Source organism: Xiphophorus couchianus, chromosome 18, assembly GCF_001444195.1.
Source record: "Xiphophorus couchianus chromosome 18, X_couchianus-1.0, whole genome shotgun sequence".
Classification (NCBI taxonomy): Eukaryota; Metazoa; Chordata; class Actinopteri; order Cyprinodontiformes; family Poeciliidae; genus Xiphophorus; species Xiphophorus couchianus.
The window spans coordinates 26,783,451-26,805,954 of record NC_040245.1 but is presented as its reverse complement, the minus strand read 5'-3'; the positions used below and the strand labels follow the sequence as shown (position 1 = coordinate 26,805,954).

At 38.6% G+C, this 22,504-nt stretch overlaps 1 protein-coding gene across 1 annotated transcript in view; it reads left to right on the top strand.

The window, feature by feature from the left end:
* Nucleotides 1-22,504, top strand: part of dph1 (diphthamide biosynthesis 1) — a 76,695-nt gene that overhangs the window by 44,529 nt on the left and 9,662 nt on the right. The window contains exons 5-9 of the mRNA XM_027999126.1: nucleotides 1,749-1,903; nucleotides 4,626-4,747; nucleotides 8,240-8,308; nucleotides 9,435-9,591; nucleotides 13,469-13,569. Of these exons, the coding sequence (XP_027854927.1) occupies nucleotides 1,749-1,903; nucleotides 4,626-4,747; nucleotides 8,240-8,308; nucleotides 9,435-9,591; nucleotides 13,469-13,569 (604 nt within the window). The remainder of the gene's footprint in view (nucleotides 1-1,748; nucleotides 1,904-4,625; nucleotides 4,748-8,239; nucleotides 8,309-9,434; nucleotides 9,592-13,468; nucleotides 13,570-22,504) is intronic.

Here is a 22,504-nt window from a genome sequence, read left to right as displayed (position 1 = left end):
TTTTCTCACTCACCTGCTTTAGTAGATGCAAATAACATATTGATTAAGTCGTACTGCAAATCTAGTGTTGTATATCTAGTTCTATATCTAGTGTCTCGCTACCTGAGCAGATGGTAACAAAAACAATCTTATTTTACACTTGTTACTTTGTAGAAAGTTCTTTTTTTCTGCCCAAAAAATATTTGAAAACTAACAATAGTTTTTTAGATGTAAATTATATTTTAGACTCCATTTTAAAATCTATTTGATAAATTGTTATAGATAACTGCATTTAGTTAAAACTTTAATATGACGTCAACTGGTATCTTTACTCTGTGTCATAATTGCCCATGTCCATTAAGAGCAAACACTTGATAGAAGATTGCCTAAATGCTCACTTGTAACAGATTAATCTTAGTTGTACCCATTTGTCGATGAGCACATGTTCCATTATCAACATTTACTTTTTAGTAAATTTGCCCACATAGTTGTTTGCATGTTTTTTTTTTCATGTTGTTTAATAAGGAGCTGTGGTAATGTGCCTTATTGCTATAACACATGAGAATAAAACCCAGTGATTGTGCAGTGAGACCTGTCTGTCTCATTGACTGTTTCTCTAATTGCGGCACCTAAGTGCACTCAGACCGCCGTGGTAATGTGAACACAGATCGATGTCGCTTTGCTCTGCCCTTTTACCATTTGGCAGTACTGATAAACAAGCAACGGACAGATGGTAGTCTCAGCTCAGAGGTTTACTCGTCATGCGCAACACTTTTGGTCTTAGTTTTACCTCATTGGGCCCTGCAGCCAAATCGAGCTGCCTTTAATACCCCTCCATATCCATACCTTATACTTCCTGGATCAAAGGTGGAGTCGCTAATCCTTTCTCTATCCAGTTAACTTTACAACCCCACCTCTCACACTCTGGATCATTTTTACTTTTTCCACTTCTGCCTTGTGCGGCAAACTATTTGAACTTCCTTTACCCGTCTTTGAAATCTCCCTCTCCCTAAATTAATTTTGTCTTCTTCAGCGTATTTCTGTTGGGATTTTCTCATTAATTCACTCTCGTTTCATTCCCGTCTGCTTTCAGTCTCCTCTGAAGAAAACAGTTCAGATGTCTGTGTGCTTTCTGAATTCACGTATCTTTCTTTGCTCAGTTGTTTAATGTGGTGACATTAAGGAACCTCTTCCAATCTTAAAATTTGCACCTTAATGGGCCAGTTATTCAATTAAAACAAGATGTCCTCTTGGTCCCAATGAGCATTTTACTTGAAATGAAAGGATGAATAATAGTTTTTGTCAAAACAATTGGTAATTCTTTTGTTTTAAGCGTCTCTCACTCCTTTTTTTGCCCTTCCTGTCCTGGACTCCTGCCATCTTCACTCTGCAACTTCTTCTTCTTCTGCACATCTCTAGCAACGCCTTCTAAGCCCAAGTGCGTGGTAAATGGCCTATGAAATTAATACCATTAATAGCGATCACATGTGTCCCTCTCCTTCCCTAAATAATTGAGGTCTTTGCATCAGTTCCTGCATGAGTTGGCAACTTGATGGGAATGATTTTCAATTATACCCCGCAGACGCCAGCTGTGAGCTATAAATGCGCCTTCATAGATCCTGTATAGCTGGACAACAGAACATGTTAAGGGCTTTAATGTTCCGGGCACCATCAGCTGTGTATATATTGCCGATTCATCTGACAGAAGAGTGAATTTTTCACCTGTCTCCCTTGTCCTTTTTTATTTGTTTGTGTCCACTTCCCTGCAGTCCCCATAGACTCCACCGCGGGGATCAAGATGCTGTATGTGTTTGTGGATATCCAGATGGACAATGCACACTTCCTGGACACAGTGAAGTTCAACTTCAGTCCTGGACAATCCCTGGCACTTGTCAGCACCATTCAGTTTGTTGCAGCATTGCAGGTAATCGACCAAGGCTATTGTTCTCATTTTTAGCTGCAGCGCTTTGCAAATGTGTTCATTCTTTGTCATATTCTGTCATGTCAGAACCAGAAAATGTATTGTGCTTTATTGCGAGTTTATGTGACAGACCGAACAGAAGGTATTAAACACTTAGACGCTTAAGAGAAGGAAAATATTTTTGTTGTTTTCGATGAAAGTCTGAATAAAAGCATCCAGCCGTCAGCTGCTTTTCAATGAATTTGCGGAAACAGTCAACGTTAGCTTGGAAGTCTTCTGGCTGTTTCTGACACCTCGATGTCCTGCTTTAATCGGGGTGAGCAGGAACAGCTGCTCTCCGTCGGCGAAGTGCGTAACGCAGCACAGTGGAGTGGAGACTCATGTAGTGTAAATCTGCAGTGATAGAGAGGAAGTTGTGTTGTATGAAATCATTTATTTACCTGCAAAATCATTTCTATTCATCTCGTTGACAACTACAAGGGCATGGTGACATAACTGCACCATTCACAAGCCTTAGCAGGTGTTCTAGCAGTCGCTAAGGTTAGCACCGTCAGATAGACGTAGCTATGTCTAATCTGACAAGCTAACTCATCAGAACACCAGCAACACGTTCTTTATGTATCCAACTGTTAACTCGTACCTCCAGCTTCCAGCCTGTGATTAGATTTAATCTCTTCTGCAGATGGTAATATTTACTCCATGGTTCATGTACGTCAGTATGAATTATTATTGAACACATCAGTCAAAAAATGCATCATGAAGGGAGAAAAAAAGACATACCCAAGTTTCACCTGATTAAAAGTCGCAGGACCAGCCAAACTTCGGAAGTTACTATATAAGGGATAAATTATTCAAGCAAACTTGCAACAGGCAGCAAAAGGTGTCAGATTGGGGATGAGGTACAACTTCCCACTAGGTAATGAGATGAAAAACAAAACAAATCCTGAGCGTAGATCCAATTTTTTTCAAGATTTCACTACCTGAATCCAAAAGAGAATCTTCAGTTATTTTTCAAAGAAGAATGAAGGGAGCTGAAATGCAGTCCATTCACAATGTTACTATGTTATTTTCCTTCCAATTCACAATATTACACTACTTTCTGCTGGACTGTCAAATAACATTCATGTAAGGTAAACTAAAATGAATCTGAGCACTTTTGCAAGACATGATACACTCATCGTATCAGGAAAACATCCAGGATGACTTCCACAATTTATATTTTTCATCCTCTCATGAGTTACAGTTTTGACTTCTGTATTTATCCTTCTCTGGGTTTTTTTTTTGTTTTCTTTTTGGAAATATACAGACAAGCATTCATCTCAACCCTTGCGCAATATATGCTTTTTGTTTTTTTTTTTGTGGTGCCTGGTTTTCATGAACCCTCCTCTGAGCTCAGTTCAAGTGTGGGTTTGTCAAATCTGGCAGCAGTTATTTTTGCTTTGAAAGGCGCAATGACCTCGGAAAGCCTCTCAGTTCAGCATCATGCTCAGGACTGCTCTTTACATAAGCAGTGGCAGCAGTTATAGTATTAAGCTTTAACATCCCTCTCTCTCTGGCTTGCTGCCTCGCTGTTCTATAATGTGCTCTGCTGCTTTCATTTTCTGTGTTCTTCACCGCTGCTGTGGGCTTTTGCTAATGTAAAATACACTATTTTTATATCACTCTACACTCCTGGATGATTCTAAATTGCATTTTTTTGTCGTTTCGCTGCATCCACGTGTCCATGTATACTTTTGTGCATACTTGTAGTTTTTTATGCATGGATGCCTTTATGGTTTGTTCTTCAGTAGATTTAGATCTAGACAGTTTCTACGATGAATTCTCAGGAAAGACTAATGAAGTGATTAAATTTATTTCATTTTATTTTAGATATAATGGAGATTATAATACATTATCTCTGCCTTTTCCATTAATTTATGTTTTCTTTTCAGCCAAAAGGTAAAAAACAATTTCCTGTAAATTCAGCTTAATTGAAGCCATGTTTATGCAAATATGTATTAGGCAAAATTTACATTTTTCACTTTTTTGTACTTCCATTTGGGTTTCTACTTCTTCTGAAAACATCCCAAGTGATTAAACAACAACAAAAAACGCTCCCAATAAGTTAATGTTTTTTGGTGTCTGGAAAATTAACTGTTTCAAAAACCTCTTGAATGTTGATCAGCATTCACTTCACTTCCCTTTACCTAGCAACCCCAACGAAGCCCAGCCCATCACCTAGCAACACAAGCTTGGGCTCATTTTACTGCTGTACAATGGCTGCTGGAAAATACAACAGTTTTATTACTGTGGGAGGCTGCTTTTGTTGCAAAGATATACGGATGTATAATTGTGCATCTATTTACCGCCATTTAAATGTTTAGTTGAGGGGAGGAGCTTATTTGGATTTAAAGTGACAGGAGGCCCTGAAACAGCTCAGAACTGAGCAGACTGAAATCTTATCAACAAGACTGATTTTGTGCACAACATGTAATGAGCGTTTATATTTTATTGATATTTTGTTCACTTTTGAATGATCTATATTCAGATTTTATAAATAATACATTTATAAATACTGAAGAAAGGGGTTAAGCTATGTTATGTTTCTTCAATGGAAGAAAAACATTTAACTATTTTTCTTTGGGATAAGGTGATCAAAATTGCAAAAGTTAAATCCTGCAGACCCTTGTCTCACCTCCTTAGAATAAATATGTGGAAATACTTTCCCCTCCTCTTCATGTCGCAGGCTGTGAGTGCAGCCCTGAGGCCAGAGTATGATGTGCTTGTCCCCCAGTGTCGGCCTCTGTCACCTGGAGAAATTCTAGGCTGCACCTCTCCACGCTTGGACTGCCACGTCGATGCCATAATGTAAGAAGCCTCCTTCCTCCTGTCTTCCCCTCTCGCCGGTTCCATGCCCACTCGTGTGATTTAAGTCATAATCACTGTGACAATACTCCCAGTCACATAAAATGTAGTTGGCAGAGGTAACCAGGTTTGTCTGCGTTCCTTAAGCAGCCAGGAGAAGCCAGATGCTGATCCCCCAGGGGGCTAAAAATACCTTCTCACTGTGGAAATCTGCAAATTCGATGTAGTTTGACAGCTTTGGATGTCTTAAAACCGCAACACAGCCACGTCCGTGCCAAATTTTGTAACTTTTTAAACAAGAGCTTTTTTCGAAGCGCGACACCTACTGCGACAAGCGCATGGCGAGAATTGATAAACTGCGCGGCACATCTCAGTTTGTTTACACATTTGTTGCAGCTCATGTGATTGCCTATTTTAACTTATCTCATTTTCTGTGGAAAAAAATTAACTTCCAGCCAGTTGTTGCATGACTTCTAAAAGGCTAGACTGGCGTGTGTGTGTTTTTTCTTTACGTGACTGTGTGTAGGTAAAATATTTCAAAGCGTTGGGGGGGAAACAGGAACAGAAAGATTTGCAGAAATAGCAACGTGCCTGCAGCTGCTTTTCGTCAATAACATGCCGTGCTGGTCTGTGTTCGACAAATCCTGGGCTTTGTTGCACACAGCGAGATAATGTAATTTCCCTGATTTAATTATGCATAGGTGAAAATTCCTCCTCTGTCTTATCTGCACACATTTGGCTATAGTCATTTGGTGTTAGACCATGTGATTTGAACCTTCCAGTGCGTGAAAACACATGGAAAAGCTTCGCTATGTGCACAAGTGGAGACGAAAGCAATGCAAGAGTTACTGTGTGTTTTACCTAATTATTTAACATATGTTGTCCATCTATCACATTTTCAGAAGCTCTCTAATATTTATACAAAGAGTATTATATTTTAAATCATAAACATTTAAATCCTACTTGGTTTTGGAAATCCAAAACCAAGTAGGAGTCACGTGATCAACAATAGGTTGTTGCCCCTGGCCCAAACCATGAAGAAGAAGAAAACAGGAAGTAGTTGGAGAATGATGGCGTGACATTTTTTTTAATGACTTATCACATGAACAAGCTTATTAATGTGTGGGTTTTAGTGGCGTTTCTTATTTAATGGAAATTGTGAAATTGTGTTTTTTCGACATTAGCGGCATATGGAAAATGTTTTGTGCACATTTGTAAACGCAGCCACTGGCTCTGGCTGTAGATAGAAAACCGATCATATAGTCGAAAGAAAAATGTCCTTTTAAGAACAATATTCAGATTTGTGGTGCACTCTAGACTACATCAAACAGAATGTGACAAATTCATCTGCAAAGAGCAGCTATGCAGAATCTGTGGGTGAGTTTGGTGGCAGTAAGCACAAGTGGGGTTCCTCCTCCAGCTGCTCTTCAAGAATAATGAAACAGTCGTATTCGTACAGCCTGGTAAAAACCAAACCCGTGTTCTACGCTTTGATTCATCCAGAGGGTCTGGAGCTTTGGCTATTGAGAAGTGATTGCTTGTTGCAGGCGTGGACTCTGACATTTTAAGCTGTTGGATTTGATTTTACCCAGTTGCTAATGTTTGGCCATGATGTTTGTATTGTGCCAGTTCAATGAAGCTGACTGGAAATTGTCACTCGCTCACGGTCACAACCTCTTTGCCAACAGTAAAATGTTGATAAAACTATAGCAATAGTAGAGTACAATTCTAAAGCAGCACAGAAAATCAACATCGTTCAAAACTCTTTCTTCTGATTGGCCTGATTGAAACTCAGTCAGAGGAATTCAGCTACATGGGTAAAAATTCCAGGCGGAGAACTGAAGGGAGATGAGAATCAAGCAGAGTTGCTGCCGTAAACTGGTTTAGACCCAGTTTTGTTTGGAATCATCCTTTAGTTATTTTTTTAATAATTAGCTATGTCAACATGATTTCTTTTCATTGTGTCTGAGCCAAATGAAGGAGAAATATTTTATTTTAGATGCTATCTGAGTATTGGGAGTAGTTATATTTGCAAATATTGTTACTCAAGTATAAGGGAAATGTGGAGCCCAGTAAAACTACTCCTAGGAGTACATTTATTTTCAAAAAATGACTCAAATAAATTTAACTAGTTTTCTACAATATCTTGACAGCTGCATCACTGCAGTGCAATTAAATCCTCATGAATAAAACACTAGCTTTAAGACTTGAGAAACCATGGCTTCCTTATGTAAAGTGTGCATGCTATGTTTTCTTACATTTCTGCCACATATTTATTGATGTGGAACATGGAAATGAATATAACTGTGGTGAGATACAATCCTGAATAAAAAGAAAAATGAAAACTTGTAAAATTGATAACATGCACGTTAGATAAGCTAATACAAAACATGTTGATATTATGATGAGGCTCCATAAACATGATCTTAAACGCTATCTCTCTCATGCGGCACCAAATGGAGGGGAAAAAAAGTGTTCTGTTGTGATGTTGAGGCATCACTGGAAGCTTAATTACAGAGTCATAGTTTCCTTCAATAATTAGGTTTCCTTTTTGACTTTAATAAATTATTATCAATTTAATGTCACGACAGATGTCTCTAACAACAGCATCAGAGTTCAGTTTCGTTATCTGTGACATATCTTTTACAGTGTTGAATATCATAACCTTTTGAAATGGCATTAATTAAAACTCGGCTTTGGTTTATTTTTACTTTAATTAGAACTGAGCAAGTGTGACAGAAATGCTGCATGCACAAAATCTAAATGCACATACAAGTCATTGAAGCACTGAACAGAAAAAAAGGGAAGAAAAACAACTCTTAGCAGCCAGAAGTTGTATTCAAAAGAGCTTTAAGAAAAGATCAGTGGAGCGTTTCTATCTTCTGAAATGCGATTTGCTCTTTTCTACAAAAGAACAATATGTGGATGTGAACATAATGATAAGGCGGCGGCTCAGAGCGCGCAGCCGGAATCGGACAACGGGACTGAAGTGCTTGCAGGTTTGTTGTCGCGGATGTAATTATTCGAGGGGCTCGGACGTTTCCGAGCAATGACAAGCAATGCAGAGGAGGCTGTGCCAGATTTCATTCTGTTCCGTCGTTGCATATTATTTTGCTGGGACACGCGGAGTGCACGTTTTCACATAGGCGCGCTCTGACACATAGTCTAGACGAGTTTCAAAATTGCCTGTATGGCAAACGGCCTACATGCCCATTTCAAGCTGCTCAACAAAGAAAGCAATTAGTGAGATTATTTGCATGTCTTCAGTAAGAATGGGTACAGACCTGAACACCCTCCACATCCAAGCAGCAAGGCGCTCCGTTTTTATGCTCCAATATGCATTTATGTTAGTTCATTTGTGTTTCTTAAAAGAGGCTGTATATCTACGGCACATTCATATTGAGATACAGCAGGTGAAGACAGACGATTTAATTTTATCTCTTTTTTTTTTTCCAATTCCTGTGCTCTTGTGCAATTAAATGTTTTCTTTTTTAGTTATCTTGGAGATGGAAGATTTCACTTGGAGTCGATCATGATCGCAAACCCAGACATTCCTGCCTACAGGTAATATGAAAGAACACGTTAGAGACATGTTTGCGTATGTAATGTTTTCTTTCCTTCAATGTTAGTTTGTAGCTTTTATAAAAAATACAGTATAATACAAGATTGGTAATCTCTGTGGTCCTGCTACCATTTGCAGAAAGACACCACTTCCTCTCAGACACAACCAATCAGAGCCAGAAGGAGAGTCTGATTGGTTGTTTCCAGCACTGTCAATCATGCTCGCGAACACACTGCAGATTACCAGTTTGCTGCAGTTGCTAACTTACCATTATAGAAAAACTGTTTATCCTCTGTCAATGGTGGCTGTGCTAACTAGCTTTTCTTTTTATTATCTTTAAAATGGCTTTCCTTTTTCGTTCCGTCATTTCAGATGAGGGATTGAACAAAGTTTAGATGGGGTATTGTTTTGTAGCTGCTTTAGCCTTTTTCCACTATTTTATCCCTGCCGTCTCTGCCATTCTTCTCTAACAAACCTCTGAGCCAGAACAGAACAGCTGTATTTATACTGAGATTGAATTACGCACAGATGGTCTCCGTTTACTAATTAGGTGAATTAAGGCTACTGGCAGTTTAGTTGTATTCGATTAAAGGGTGCTGAAGCAGGTTTTTTATTTGAAAAAATAAATAAATAAAAAATTAACCATAATTTGAAGAATTTAGATGTTTCAAGCAAAGAAAAGACTTCTTGTTCTGTTTTCCAATACCTTCTAAGTTAGAAAATCATTAATATTGAAAAAAGTGCTAAATAATGTTGCTCTAAATAATACACTTTAAGCAAACTTGTTTGAATTTAAAGCCAAACTCAGTTGTTATACATCCATACACTGCAGCTAAGATCACAGGTCTCCCCCTCATAAACAAGATTCTAATCTCAAGTGTAGCAGAGAAAAAGAGATTAAAAGCTCTGAAATACCCCCATTTCCCTAAGATACTGCAGCTCCTGTCATACTTGATGGGTTTTCATGATTAAACTTCCCGTCTTTTTGTGCATTTCCGTCCTCGAGATAGATACCCGAGCAACAGCTGGTAATGGGAGTGATAAAGCTTCTTATGTTTATGCCTACGTACACCACCTAAAACATCTGTGTGCCATAGCGATTCTCTCTCTCTCTGTGCCTGTTTGTAGATATGACCCCTACAGCAAGGTGTTCTCCAGGGAGTACTATGATCACAAGGCCATGCAAGCCACCAGGCTGCAGGCCATCGACCAGGCTCGGCTGGCCCAGAGATGGGGTCTGATCTTGGGCACGCTGGGCCGACAGGGCAGTCCCAAAGTCCTGGAGGTGAGTTTGCATCCTCGTTTCAGCAGTCTGCTTGTCCCGAGGCTTCTTGTGCAATCACTGGTAATACTTTGCAAAGTATGTTTTTTTTTTTTTTTTCTTTAGACAGGTGTTTTGATGGCATGTGATGCTGATTGGACAGGCAGCATTCTGTGTGGCAGCTTGTTATTTTGTGATGCAGATCCGTATCTTTTGATAGTACTCTTCTTCTCACGTTGCTTCAGTTGAAGCGGATTTTTTACGGTGGCCCTGAAGTTCAATAACTCACTAAATACAACTACAAATTTAAAAACATAAGAACATATTCAAAAACATGACATTAACTAAGCACAACTACAAAACATGAAACCACAATGGCATTACCTAAAATCAACTACTAATCAAGAAAACACAACATTAAGCACAACTACAAATCAAGAAAATTACTAATTATTTTTGATTTTGTAGACGTGTTTAGTGAATTATTGAAGTAGTTTGCACTTCAGGGCCACTGTAGATTTTAGAAAGAAGGAAATTATCAATCAGAGTAGCTAGACATTTAAAATATTTATAGAAAATATGCAGTTTAAAATCTACCACTAAGCCTTTTGTGTCGCAGTACAAGTTGACTTTAACTTGAATGCTAGATGTAAAAGATTTCGTACCAGATCACCTATCTTTCACCTGCACACTCTGAAGCTTGTACTTCAGGTTTACTTAAATCCAGATTTGAAATATTAAGCCAGCATTGATGTAAAAATGTCAACACGAAACCAGACAGATCATTTTCTTTCGTAGAGGAGAGAGGATTTAAGAAGGCAGATTTTAATAATAATAATAAAAAAAAAAACCTCTTAAAGCTTTCCAGTAGCGATCTGCTCAGATTAAGAAGTGTGGTGTCAGATAACCTCACAAGTAAAAGAACAGGACTAACTCTGATAAGAGCGCAGTCATTGAAAGGTCTCATAATCCTCCCAGGGAGGTTCTATATCAGCATTGCTTTTTACCTTTATCTCATTTAAAGAGCATTTGTGGGATTTTTTTTTCTCTCCCTCCGTCTGGTTGCCTCCTGCTCTCATAACAACTCAGCCAACTGCCCACATCTCTAAAGGCAGACTCAGCAGGGAAGTGGAGTTTCTAAACTCGAAGAACAATTTAATTTATTGATACATGCATCCTGTTGGAAAGGTTATATTTATATGGGATGTCATATAACTCCCCTTTATAGCCCAAAATGAACCTGGGTCCACTACTCTCTAGAGGTAGGTGCTGGTCTTGCCCAGAATAAAATTCATGCAATGCTCCATAGTTTGGCTGAATCACTCCAAAACAATGCCAAAGGAGTATCAGTTTTTAGTTGGAGGCAAGGTGATGTACCACCATGTCTGGGAGAGAGGAGTTAGTGTAACAATCGGATATACCTTTTTTTTAACCTTTTAAACAGGCTGAAAGGGAAAGATAGCCGACGTTTTAATCTGTCTTTAGCAACTTCTGCTAATAATTAGCACAGTAATAAAATCTAGAATTTAAATCCTTTCTTTACTAGGGTTTTAAAAAGGGTTATTAAATTATGCCTTCTGTCCGCCAAATGGCTGTAGAGGTGATGGTTCGACAATAAAATGCTTTGAACGTCACTACACCTTGACAGTATTTCTAATTTTTTTGTGGTTGTTGTTGAATGAAGGACTTTGAAAACAGCTCAATCTGTTGGATGGACGTCGTTCAGATACACTCAGTGAGAGGAATAAAACATCAAATCGGTAACCTCAAAACGACATCTTTTCTTTTGATGTCAATTCTCAGGCTCAAACTGAAGGGATGAGTGTGAAGTGATTGCAGGAGTCAACGGTTCACTGCTTCTCTGTGGCATTTTGACCAGAGATTTCTAAAAGAAGACTTGAAAAGACACATTAGTGGCAGAAATTCATGTAGAACTTGAGCGTACCTGAGTAATTTTACAGAAAGGAATGGTTGTCTTTTTCCCGTTCTTATCGTGCATTTGCCAGTTTGCAGACACGAGCAGGCAGTAAATGCAAATGTGAAATCTGAAATCTCAATTAAACCATCTTCTTTCTGAGATTATGAAAGCCAAACCTGTGGACAAGCTAGCAGGGAGCTAGGGAGTCAGTGAAAGTAGATGCACCGCTCTTGTAATGCATCACTTTTTATTGTGAGGTTTCATAGCCGAGAAGAGAAATGTAAAGAGTGGATTAAAGGTGTAGGAGAGGTAACGCTGAGGTTATAGAACTGTGAAGCAACAGCCATATTTATCACCGCTCTCAACATAAGGTGTCAGCCAAAATCCTACTTAGGGCCAGGATTTACTGCCTCTCTGAAAGGCACAGGCAACCTTAAGCAGTTAGAAGAGAAAGAGTATAAAGAGTTTGTTCAACTTCATTGTGAACCCCGGCGTAAAGTTGCAGTTTACTGCCAGTGACAACATTCCAACCAATAAGTAAAGATCTATCCATAATTGAATTGCTCATACTGCACATCAGTATACCTCAGGGACAAAAAAATAGTAAAGCTGCCTGGAATACATTTAGAGAATCTCAACTAATTTAGGTGACTTCAACTTGAGCATAAATCTACATTTGAACAATAAGTGTACAATCTGTACCTCTACTACAGCTGAATGGAAACATAACTTGTAATTACAACACGGTCACAGACATTCAGTTACCTCACATTGGAAGAAGAAAAAACTGTACAGTGGTGAGTTCAGCTGGGAAGTTTTTTATGAGTTTTGTGGACCCTACTATAGAGCCTATCTAGTGGGGAAATGTGACTTAAAAAATTGCGGGGTATTTAATTAACTAGTTGAAATTAATCGCATTTTAATTGAAAGCCATGTATCGACAAAATAAGCAACATTTTCATTTTAATAAAACATTTTTGCTGCTAAATTATTGACGTAATAGACAAATGAGCCCCAAAACAAAGACATTTGTTTTTACTCTGTTACTTTTTTTATTCAATCATCAGATTGGTGCGAAATTATACCCATTTTATACCCTTTGAAGTGTTTCAGGAACTCCTGATCATTCATGTAACGTCTTTAGAAATGTGGACGCCACTGACATTAGCGTTGGATACGTTTGTGCTACTGCTACATGTCTAGCGTCAAGATGCTTTTTTTAGACTTTAATAGCTTCACTGATAGGCTAACTCTTTTTTAGCACATCTTGGACACAACAATAATCTTTTCCAGCGTCCAGTAAAATTGTTTTCTGAAACAAAAGTGAACACCCCAGTGGGCTGAGAGAAGCAGCTTTGTCATCCATCGTTGTTGTTTGTGGATGCTTGTGCGTCAGATTTACGGGTCTACTGGAAATACTTGGATACAAAGGTTCCGACTTGGGACTTCTGTGTGCAAAGGAGAAAAAAAAAAGCAAAACTGTATTGTTCATACAAAGTAAAGTAACCGTAAATTGCAAGTGAATTTTCCTCAAAGTTAGGTCAAGCAGTTTCCATGAGCTTCAAGCTGATTGGTCAAAACAAGAAAGGCTTACTAACCTGCGACGTGTGGGCGTGTTTGTGTGTGTGTGTTTGGAGAGTGGCAGTGGGATGACTGAATAGAAACTGACAATATTTGTTACTCTATTAAAATATCACTCTGCTGTTAAAAGCCTATTGCTTATTCCACCAGCATAATGGTTAAACGTCTAACTAAGTGGCTCTAAAGGTTAACATACAAAAAAACTTCCTCAAAATGGCCCCAAATTGCACCAATTAACTCAATTTTCTGAAGATTTTCCATGAGGGTTTCCTCTGGTAGGGCTTAATGATTCACCTCACACTATTCCAATTGACCCCCAATGCCCTGAAACCAACAAAAAGGTTCTAAATTGGAATATTTTTGTTTTTATTTTGCTAAAATCCCTTTTTTGTTTTCCCGTAGCACCTGGAGTCAAAGCTCGAATCTCTGGGCAAGTCCTTCACTCGAGTGCTGCTCTCTGAGGTCTTCCCCAGCAAGCTGGATCTGATTCCAGATGTAGATGCGTAAGTATTATTATTCACAGATAAACACTTAAGCATATAATTTATGTATTTATCATTTATTTTCCTTTGACATAACTCCTAATCTTTTCAGATCTCCTGTTCATTAAATTTAGCGACTTGATGAAATTTGCGAATCAGACATCAAGCAACCTGCACAAAAAACACTTGATATACTTCAGTTTGACCCTTTTCGCTGTGTACTTTTTCTTGCGTTCATATGGTTACCTAAACAAATTTGAGCGATGCGTTTCTGTAAAGTAGGCCCAAATCTGAAACATACTTCAACTGATTAATGAACCCGTCAGTGGAGCATACAGTACAGTACTCTGTTTCTGAGTAGGACTATTGAGCCAGAGCTGCTCATTGGTAGATAAAACAAAAAGGGGAATATGCCCTCCAGAAGCCAATATTTTATCCTCAGTTTTCGCTGCGTGAACGCAGAAAACAAATCAAGCGCATCATTTAGACTTCGACTGTTGCTGGTTTGAAGGCGAGGCTGCTGCATGTGAAGGGATTTTGATATATTTTCCAGAAGCCCCTGACGCCTTTGAGCCATATTGTATAAAAGCATGATTGTGCAAGGATAAGTTCATTTTTCTTTTTCTTTTTTTTCTTGTGCGGTGAAGAGGCAGTCACTTTAATGTTGTCACTGGGCAGAGTTGAAAGCTTGTCATGCTGTCTATTTTGTTGTGTGTTTTTTTTTAAAGCAAGAATCCCGCAATTTCCTCTTATTTCAAAGTTGAAATTATTTTTTTTTTTGCGTGTAGAAAAAAATGCCTGCACGATCCAGACTAAAGGGCATTATTCTCCCTGACAACATAAGCTTCGGATAATTTGTATGAAATGTCTTGTTTGCCGTCCAGCCTTCGAGTCCTTTATTAAAATCCTTTTGAGTTGACAATTGACAAACAGCCATTTAATTGAGAGCCATTAGGCTGGAGTTTAAATTGCAGATCTCCAACACTGAACACTTTTCTGTAGCTGAGCTAAAAAGATTATAAATACAATAGCAATAAAGTCAGCCATGCCACAACGGCTCGCAGGGAAAGCATGCGGGTCCCTTCAATCAATATCCCAAAGGGTATAAGTTGTTTTTTTAAAATACCGGAACTTGCTGTTTATTATCTGAATACATATTTTTATACCTTAAAACAGCAAAATGTTATATTAAACAAATGACAAATGGATTAAAGGTGAGCATTTATTGTATTGTTTATCATTTAACGTGATAAATATCTTATCGTGATAAGAATTTTAATTTATTGTTGTCGCAGTAAATTCCAAGCAATGATGTTCTAATTATCGCGATTGATAGTTTTACTGTTTTGTCCACTGTTTGTTTAATGAAAGCGTCATTGAATACACATAAATTTGGAATAACGGTCGCAGTGTAGTGATACAAATCACACTTCTTTATGTGACCGGTGTCCTACAAATAGGAATGGCTTTCAAGAGCTGTATTTATGTTTGTGGAGCTATAATTGCTGTGACACACAGTCATAGAGTTACGTAATAGAGATGTAATTAATAGTTTTTATTGTCACTCTTATCGTTATATCGTTATTGCAATAGTATTGAAAATATCGCGATAAAATTTATCACCTAGATCAGCTGATCCTTTTACCAGTATGTAGCAGAATGCAGATATCCTTAGGTCAACATTTATTGTTTTTTTAAAATGTGATTATATTTAAATTTACTTCAATTTCAAGTCTGTAAGACTGGATCTTACTTCCTTACAAAGCTTCTATTTGTCAATTATGAAGAGAAAGGAATGAAACCGTCCCTCTCAAATGTTTGCTTTATTTCAAATTCCTTACCACATTTGCCTCTTGGACATGAATAATTTATATGTCAACTAATTCCCCTACTGAGCTGGTGTGAAGAACAGCGAGTAGTCAATCAGCAACATTTCTGATGCAGTCTGTAAGCATCATTCTGAGCATAATTGAGGAGTCAGCATAGTTTGCCAGCGCACATTACAACACAGCTGACAAACACTGTTTTCAAGCTTATATGTTTATAAGCAACATTGGCATTCAGGTCTTGGTGAATTTCCGGCATAATTCATCGTGAATGTCTCGCACATTGTCCGCAGCATTAGAACAGGGTGCATGGAAAGTAGATTTCTTACATGAATAATTCCCTAAAGAGCCTGCTTGAGCCACTTTTGCATTAATATAAGGGTGTAGAAATACATGGAGAAAGAAACACTTTCTTTTGATGGGATAGAGAAACTGACTCGCGGATCCTCCTGACATAACTTATTTGATCACGCACTAAAGTAAAAATTCACCTGACTTGTCAATAAATTTGGTTTTTTTTTTACGTTGCTAAAAATCACAATTGAAGACAGAAAAAACATTCTCAAACTCCCCGGCCGGCAACACTCACTCCTATCTTTAGAAACGCTCTCCTCAAGTTACTCCGATGAAACATCAGATGCAGTCTGACTTCGCGTCTCGGTTTTTGTCTGATTTATCGGACTTCCAGCTGCAAAGGCTGCGCCGCAGATGGACAAGGGGTCAGCGAGCCACTGATTTGCAACAGCTCCAATCACCAAGGCGCTGGCACTCAACCTTCTTCGGATTGGCCTCTCGCTGCGGAGTAATGAGAGGTGTGATGTGTGAGGGAGGAGTGGGTGAGATAGGGACAGAAGGTCTGAGAGAGATTGAGCCAGAGAGACCTGGATATAGTTTGAGGGGGCTGTGTTTGGAAAGCCAGAGATTGTAGTTAAAGTGATTCTTTTCTTTTGTTTTGTTGTGTGTTTTTTTTTTTTGCGCTCCTCCTCAGACTGACGTGCAAGTGCAACACTGAAATTATGTAATTCAGGCACGATTCGCCCAACCAAAACAAACCCTCATTACAGACAAAGAAGCTTTTCAACAAGATCTGCTTCAGTAGCAACTATAGCCTTGATGTAAAGGAAAAGTCTAGAATACAAAATGAAGGCTCACCCTGTGTTTTTTCATTTAAGTCCTTGGCATGCAGCATGAAATGTAAATGAAAATGCAGTGTTTGCAAATTTGAAACATGCATCTAACTAAAAGCGGTGCAAAACAACACATGAAATTAGAGATATCATATGAATCTTCATTAGGTTGATTCTAAATTCAAAGCAAATCGAGACTGAGAGGGAGCCAAAAGTGACCATCCAGCTTATTAGTGTACTTTTATAGAGGCAGTATTACGTAGTTTCCTAGCACATAGTACCATTTTATAGCACTTTTATAGCAGTAACTAGGTTACATAATCGACAAAGTTGTTCTAAAAATGCTATATGTGAAATTTGGGTGAAAAGTAATTTGACTTTGGAATTTAACGCCTTGGAATTGGGCCTCTGTCTCTTTAAAAACTCCTTCTCTTTTTGAAAATCCGCCTTCAGGAAGTCATCACAACATGGCTCCTCTTTTAGCCCTTAAAATGTTGTTTTTTTACCAGCGTTGCTCTGAGAAGAAGCTCATATAATTAGCTGATGCTCCGTTCCACAATCTGTTTACTAATTGCTGCTGGCTAGTCTGAAGGAGCTGAGTGGGGTAGTCACGGGGAAATTAAAGGATTTCCTAAGCATCCATGAAAGAATCAATATTAATATATTATAACATAATTTAAAGCTCAAAAAAGTGCTCCTTTAAAAGTAAACATCTATTACATTATGAGGATATATTAGGAAACATTTTGTAGGTAACTTGCTCATCTGTGATGGCAGTTATTTATTCATAAATGTTTTCATATGAAGGTAAAATAAGACTAGTCAAGGAATTCCTCCCAACTAAACATTCCACAGTCAACTGTTAGTGATCTTTTAATAAAGTAATTAGGAATGACAGCAATTATCCCATGTGCGTGGAGAATAGATGGCCAACTTTCTGCATAATCTGTAGCTACATACCTCAAAACTTCATGTATACCTCAGATTATCTTAATAACATTGTGAGCATGGAATGTTTTTCAATGGCCAAGCGGCTGAATCTAAGTTAGATGCAGCTGTGTAAAGCACCGCTGCATAAACTACCATATATTGTGCAGGGCTTCACATTATATCGTGAATATTTCGCCATCCCAGTAACAGTGTGTGCAATATTCATATTGAAAAGAGCAGCTTTGAGTGCAATAAATAGCATTGTATGCATTATGTTTATGCTTTTTTATGTTAATTTAATATTTAGCCAATCCTATGATGATATTATTTACCACTATTATCACCATTGGAAGATTTTCTGCAGCCCTACTTTAGAGCAGTGAACATATGTTGCCTAGAATGAAACTCATCAATCTTTGTCTTGCCTGCCTCGACTGTATCAAGTGTGATGTTTGCTGCAGAGGAGATTGTTACGTGTGGCCGTCTTTCAAGAGGTGGACTCGGCCACTAAACTCTTTTGAGAGGAGCATTTAATGCTTTATTGTAGCAAAAGACCAACACCTTACCACTCAGGCAGCCTAAAATCTTAAAGGTATCTAAGGTTACCACTAAAGTCCACTTTGGAGAGTTGAAGACAGCCAGGGATTTACAGATGCTGGACGATTTTAGGCAACAACTGGGAGGTCTTCCCTGGATAGCAACCACCTGTGGCCTGACCCGGTCCTTTGGTCTGATACCCAGCAAGAGGCTTTGTTTGTTTCAGGCACCGCCTCGAGAAGAAGCTGTGTAGAAGCCGTTAGGAGAAAAAGATTGATGTCATGATATTGCAGCGGAGACTAGACAGCAAGGATGGAGTGCAAAGATTTATCCAGGGAAAATGTGATGTGGGGGTTTTGTTGCAAAATCCACCTTGAGGATGACAAGAGACTTTGGCATTAGTGAACAAGCCTTACACTTGGCTGTTAAAGAACTATGGAGAGTGGTTGAAGTTCGAAATGAAGGACTTGATCTCCTGCATAATGTTGAACAAATTTATAGGAGGTTTTAATCAGTAACCTATTGATAACAACAAACAGGTGAGTCTAAACACAGGCTGTATCCTTCGAAGGCCGCATTTGAAAGCTGATTAGGTCACATTGATGCAATGAAGGCTCCTCCAAATTTAAGTAAAAAAGGTTAAATATGTAATAAAATAAAATTTAAATAAATATGCATTTACTGCACTTCAGTTGTTCCAACCTAATTGAAGTGTCCAAATGTTTCATCCTTTTACTCATGACTTCTCACTTTATTAGCTGAAGTTGTTAGCATGTAGACTGATAAAGACAGGCCGTGGTTACAAAGGTCCAGTGAATAAAAAAAAAAAGACACCTGATCTCAGTCTCCATATGCTCCGTTATTTTGCCATTGTGCTTCTCAACAAAGAGACTCTTTAACCTGTCTTTAAACAGTAAATAAACCATTTTTAGCCTGGTGGTGGTGCAAGTAAAGCCTGGTGGCCCGCCAGGCTTACTTTATTGCGGCTTTTGCAAGTGTATTGTATTTTTTGGTCTTCTCTTTTTACTGTCTATCTTTTCTGCTCGGATTAGCCTGCACGAACACCCGCATCCTCCATCAGCTTACAGTAACAGTGACGAACAATAAGCGGCACAAGGCTGAGGCTGCATCAAAGCCGAAGTAAGAAGCATAGAGAGACAGGGCAGATTGGGAGGTAGATGGAGTGTGTGCAGCTGCCTAGCACCATCAGACACGGCGCGCAGCACAGAGCCCACCCCCAGGCTGTCTCTGTCATTAAACACTCAGATACTTTTCCATGGACTGAGAAAGGCACCATTAGCATATGCTCTTAAGTGTGTAATTAGTCTGTCCCCAAGCAGGTTTTAAACTAATGTACACATATCTACACACCACACACACACTCTCTTATCTAAGACAGCAAAACATTATGCAGTGCACTTCTTATCTCTCTGTTTAAAATTTAATTTTGGGCTACATTTAAACGAAATTGATTGTTTTATTTCAATTATGCCCCGGCATTTAAGGTGAGCACTATTTCTCCGCGGTTCTGAGGGGTTAACTTTTAATGCTTTCAGCGGCTCGAAGCCGAGAGTCAGAACAAAGTGGGAGCGTGCAGGTGGAGGTTCCTCCCCCTAATGTTGTGGCGTAATGGTCCACAGCAGGTAATGCAGCATGGCCAAGCTGGAGCTCATATTGCATAGCTGCAGAAAATGTCACATGGTTTTAGCTTTCATACATCCCAGCGTGGGGGCTTGCCGGTCCTGAATCCCGCTCCTCTAATCGCGGCATGCTTCTTTGTATTTGAAAGGTTCCACTTTCTGTCGAAGTCAACGCATTCTTAGGAGTAAATAAAAGTCATAATCATAGATTCTTTACGTCAACTGACTTTCTCGTGGTAAAATGATGCCGCCTCATTTCAGACTAAATGCTGGCTTTTTCTTTCTTTTTCATGCTTCGTTCAGTACTGGTATCTCCTTGTTTCATAGCTCTTGATTATAACGTTTTTCCTACCGTCTCACCAAATTAGAATGTTGTCGAAAAGTACATTTGTTTTAGTTATTAAATTCTTGTGGCTGTAAATCTGCTGCACTTATTGGCTTTGGCAGCATGTAACAGCGCATCTGTTAGATCTGGTGTTTCTTGACAAAACCCCAGAGACTTTCTGTTGTATTTAGGTAAGGGCACTTTGCAAACCAATCAATCAAAGAAGCTGCGTTTACATTACAAATGTGTACAAAACTTTGTTTGTATGCCACAAAAATTTAAGAAAAAAAAAAAAAAACACAATTTACACAAATAAGAAACTCAATTAAATTTATATGTCAATAAGTTTGTTCACGCGATAAGTCATTAAAAACATGCCGCGGCATTTTTGTCCCACTACTTCCTGTCGTCTTCCCCATCGTTTCTGTCAGTAGCAAGATCCAGCTGTTCGTCACATGACTCCTGGGATGCAAAAACGTTTTGTAAAATGCACTAATTTCAAGACAACATCATCCTAGCTCCAAAACCTTTAATTGAAAACTTTATTTTTTTTAAATTGGTGTTTTGATTAAGCAAATTCATTTTCGTATTTTCAGTTGGCACAATTTTAAGGCTAATGGAAACACAGCTAGTAACACCATGGCAAATAAATCACCAGTTGATACTGTAGGCAGTGATTAGGTGCCACATCCTGTTGTAAATGTGAAAACTGCAAATAATAAATAATTCCATCCAAATACCATAATAAAATATGGACATTTATTTTAAAATAAAACTAATCCATGACTGTAATTCCTTTCAAAAGTCTTCATACGCCTTCAACTTTTTCACAGTTTATCATATTAAAGCTAAGAATTTATTTTATGTGAAAGACTAAGATAAAATGTGGCCTTCATGCACAACCTTGTATGTTTAGAAAAACTGAAACGACACACGACCTTGAACAAACTGTCATCACAATGAAACACGGGGATGGCAAGATATTACTTTGGGGATGGATTTCCTCACCAGGGAAAGAAATTTCATGACAATTACGTGGCAAACCTGATGTTATGCATGAGCTAGTTTGCATTGGAAAGTGCTGGGAAACATTTAGTCTCTGGATTAATTGATTGATTTATGAAATGTTTAGTTAACAAATTGAAACGTGTCATTTGCTTACTCACTTTACAAATATTTACTAGTTGTTGTTGACCTTAATCAAAAAATTCTGGTGAAACAGATGGATGTTGCGTTGTGAGACATAATATCAAGATAGTATGAATTTCTGTACAAGAGAATGTGTTTGTTACTTTTATTAGAAATATACACATATTTTTACTCATATCTAGAAGAAGCAAGTTAGAATTATTAAATGAAGTGCAAATAATAACGGGCACAAGAATTAATTTAAATGAAGAACAAATATGCTTACGCAAGAAAAGCACAAAGAAATACCAAGTAATTCTATTTTCTACTTTTAGTGCAAATATCTCAATACACTTGAAATACGACAAAAAGAAAACTCACAAGTAACCTTTGTAGCAAGATGTAGGAACTTGTTTTAGGTCAATAATTCCTTAATATTGATGACAGCGTACTTGTTCTCTGGCAGATTATTTAATGTATAACTAAATCTAAAAAATTTTCTCTTATGCCCCTGGGTCACAGGATTTACAACATTCACAGGGTTGTAATTAAAGCAGCTACCGGACTTAAAGGCCGTGCTTTCCATTTCACTCTTGGCCCAAACTCAGCAGACCCATGTGTTATTAGGCTGATGTTTGGTGCAGTCGTCTCTGACTCGGTCGACTTCGGAATCAGAAAGACGAATGCGAATTTTTGGGGAGCCACGAGAGAAGAATCTACATAATTTGAAAATCACATTTTGCCTAGGAGGTGTGGAAATATTTCCGAGACGGAAGGCTGAGCCTGAGTGTGGCGCAGTCTGCTCTGCAGCTGAGAAACTGTGTGAAAGTTGGGAAAACAAGGAACGAACAAAAGAGGCTGGGATTTGCCGCAGTAAGGTTCACATGAGCAAATTCTGTTTTCTATATAAATTTTTTTCTCTTCGTTGCCTCAAATCCTTTTTCTCCCATCTCTCAGGCTGGTATGTTGTAGTTGAAATTAACCTATGTGTAGTGTTTTTGTTTTTTTGTTTTTTTTCTCCTTCCCCCGTGCAGCAGGTAAATCCATATATGCTCGTATTTCCTGCGGAGCCGTGTGATAAGGATTAGGGACAAAGTAAGACACGCTGCCTCGGCAGAGATGGAGCTGTGGATAGCATTGATCTGTGAAACTTAACCCTTGTACCCCCAGCTGCTTTCCGTCTTCATTTTCCCCATTGTTCACTCCTCCCTGCAGCTGTTTACATCCACACTCTCCTTCTCCTTCCTCTCATGAATTTTCCAGAGTAAACACTTTCCTCCCTGACAATCTTCTTACTCCCCCCATGTCTCTCGCTCCTTCTTGTCTTTGCCTCTTTGACCACTCCTCCTGTTTTGGTCTTTCTTCTATCACTGCATATCTCTCTCCTCCTCCTCTCTCTCCTTCTCTCTTTTGCTGTTTTTTTTGCCCACCCCTTCCCCATCT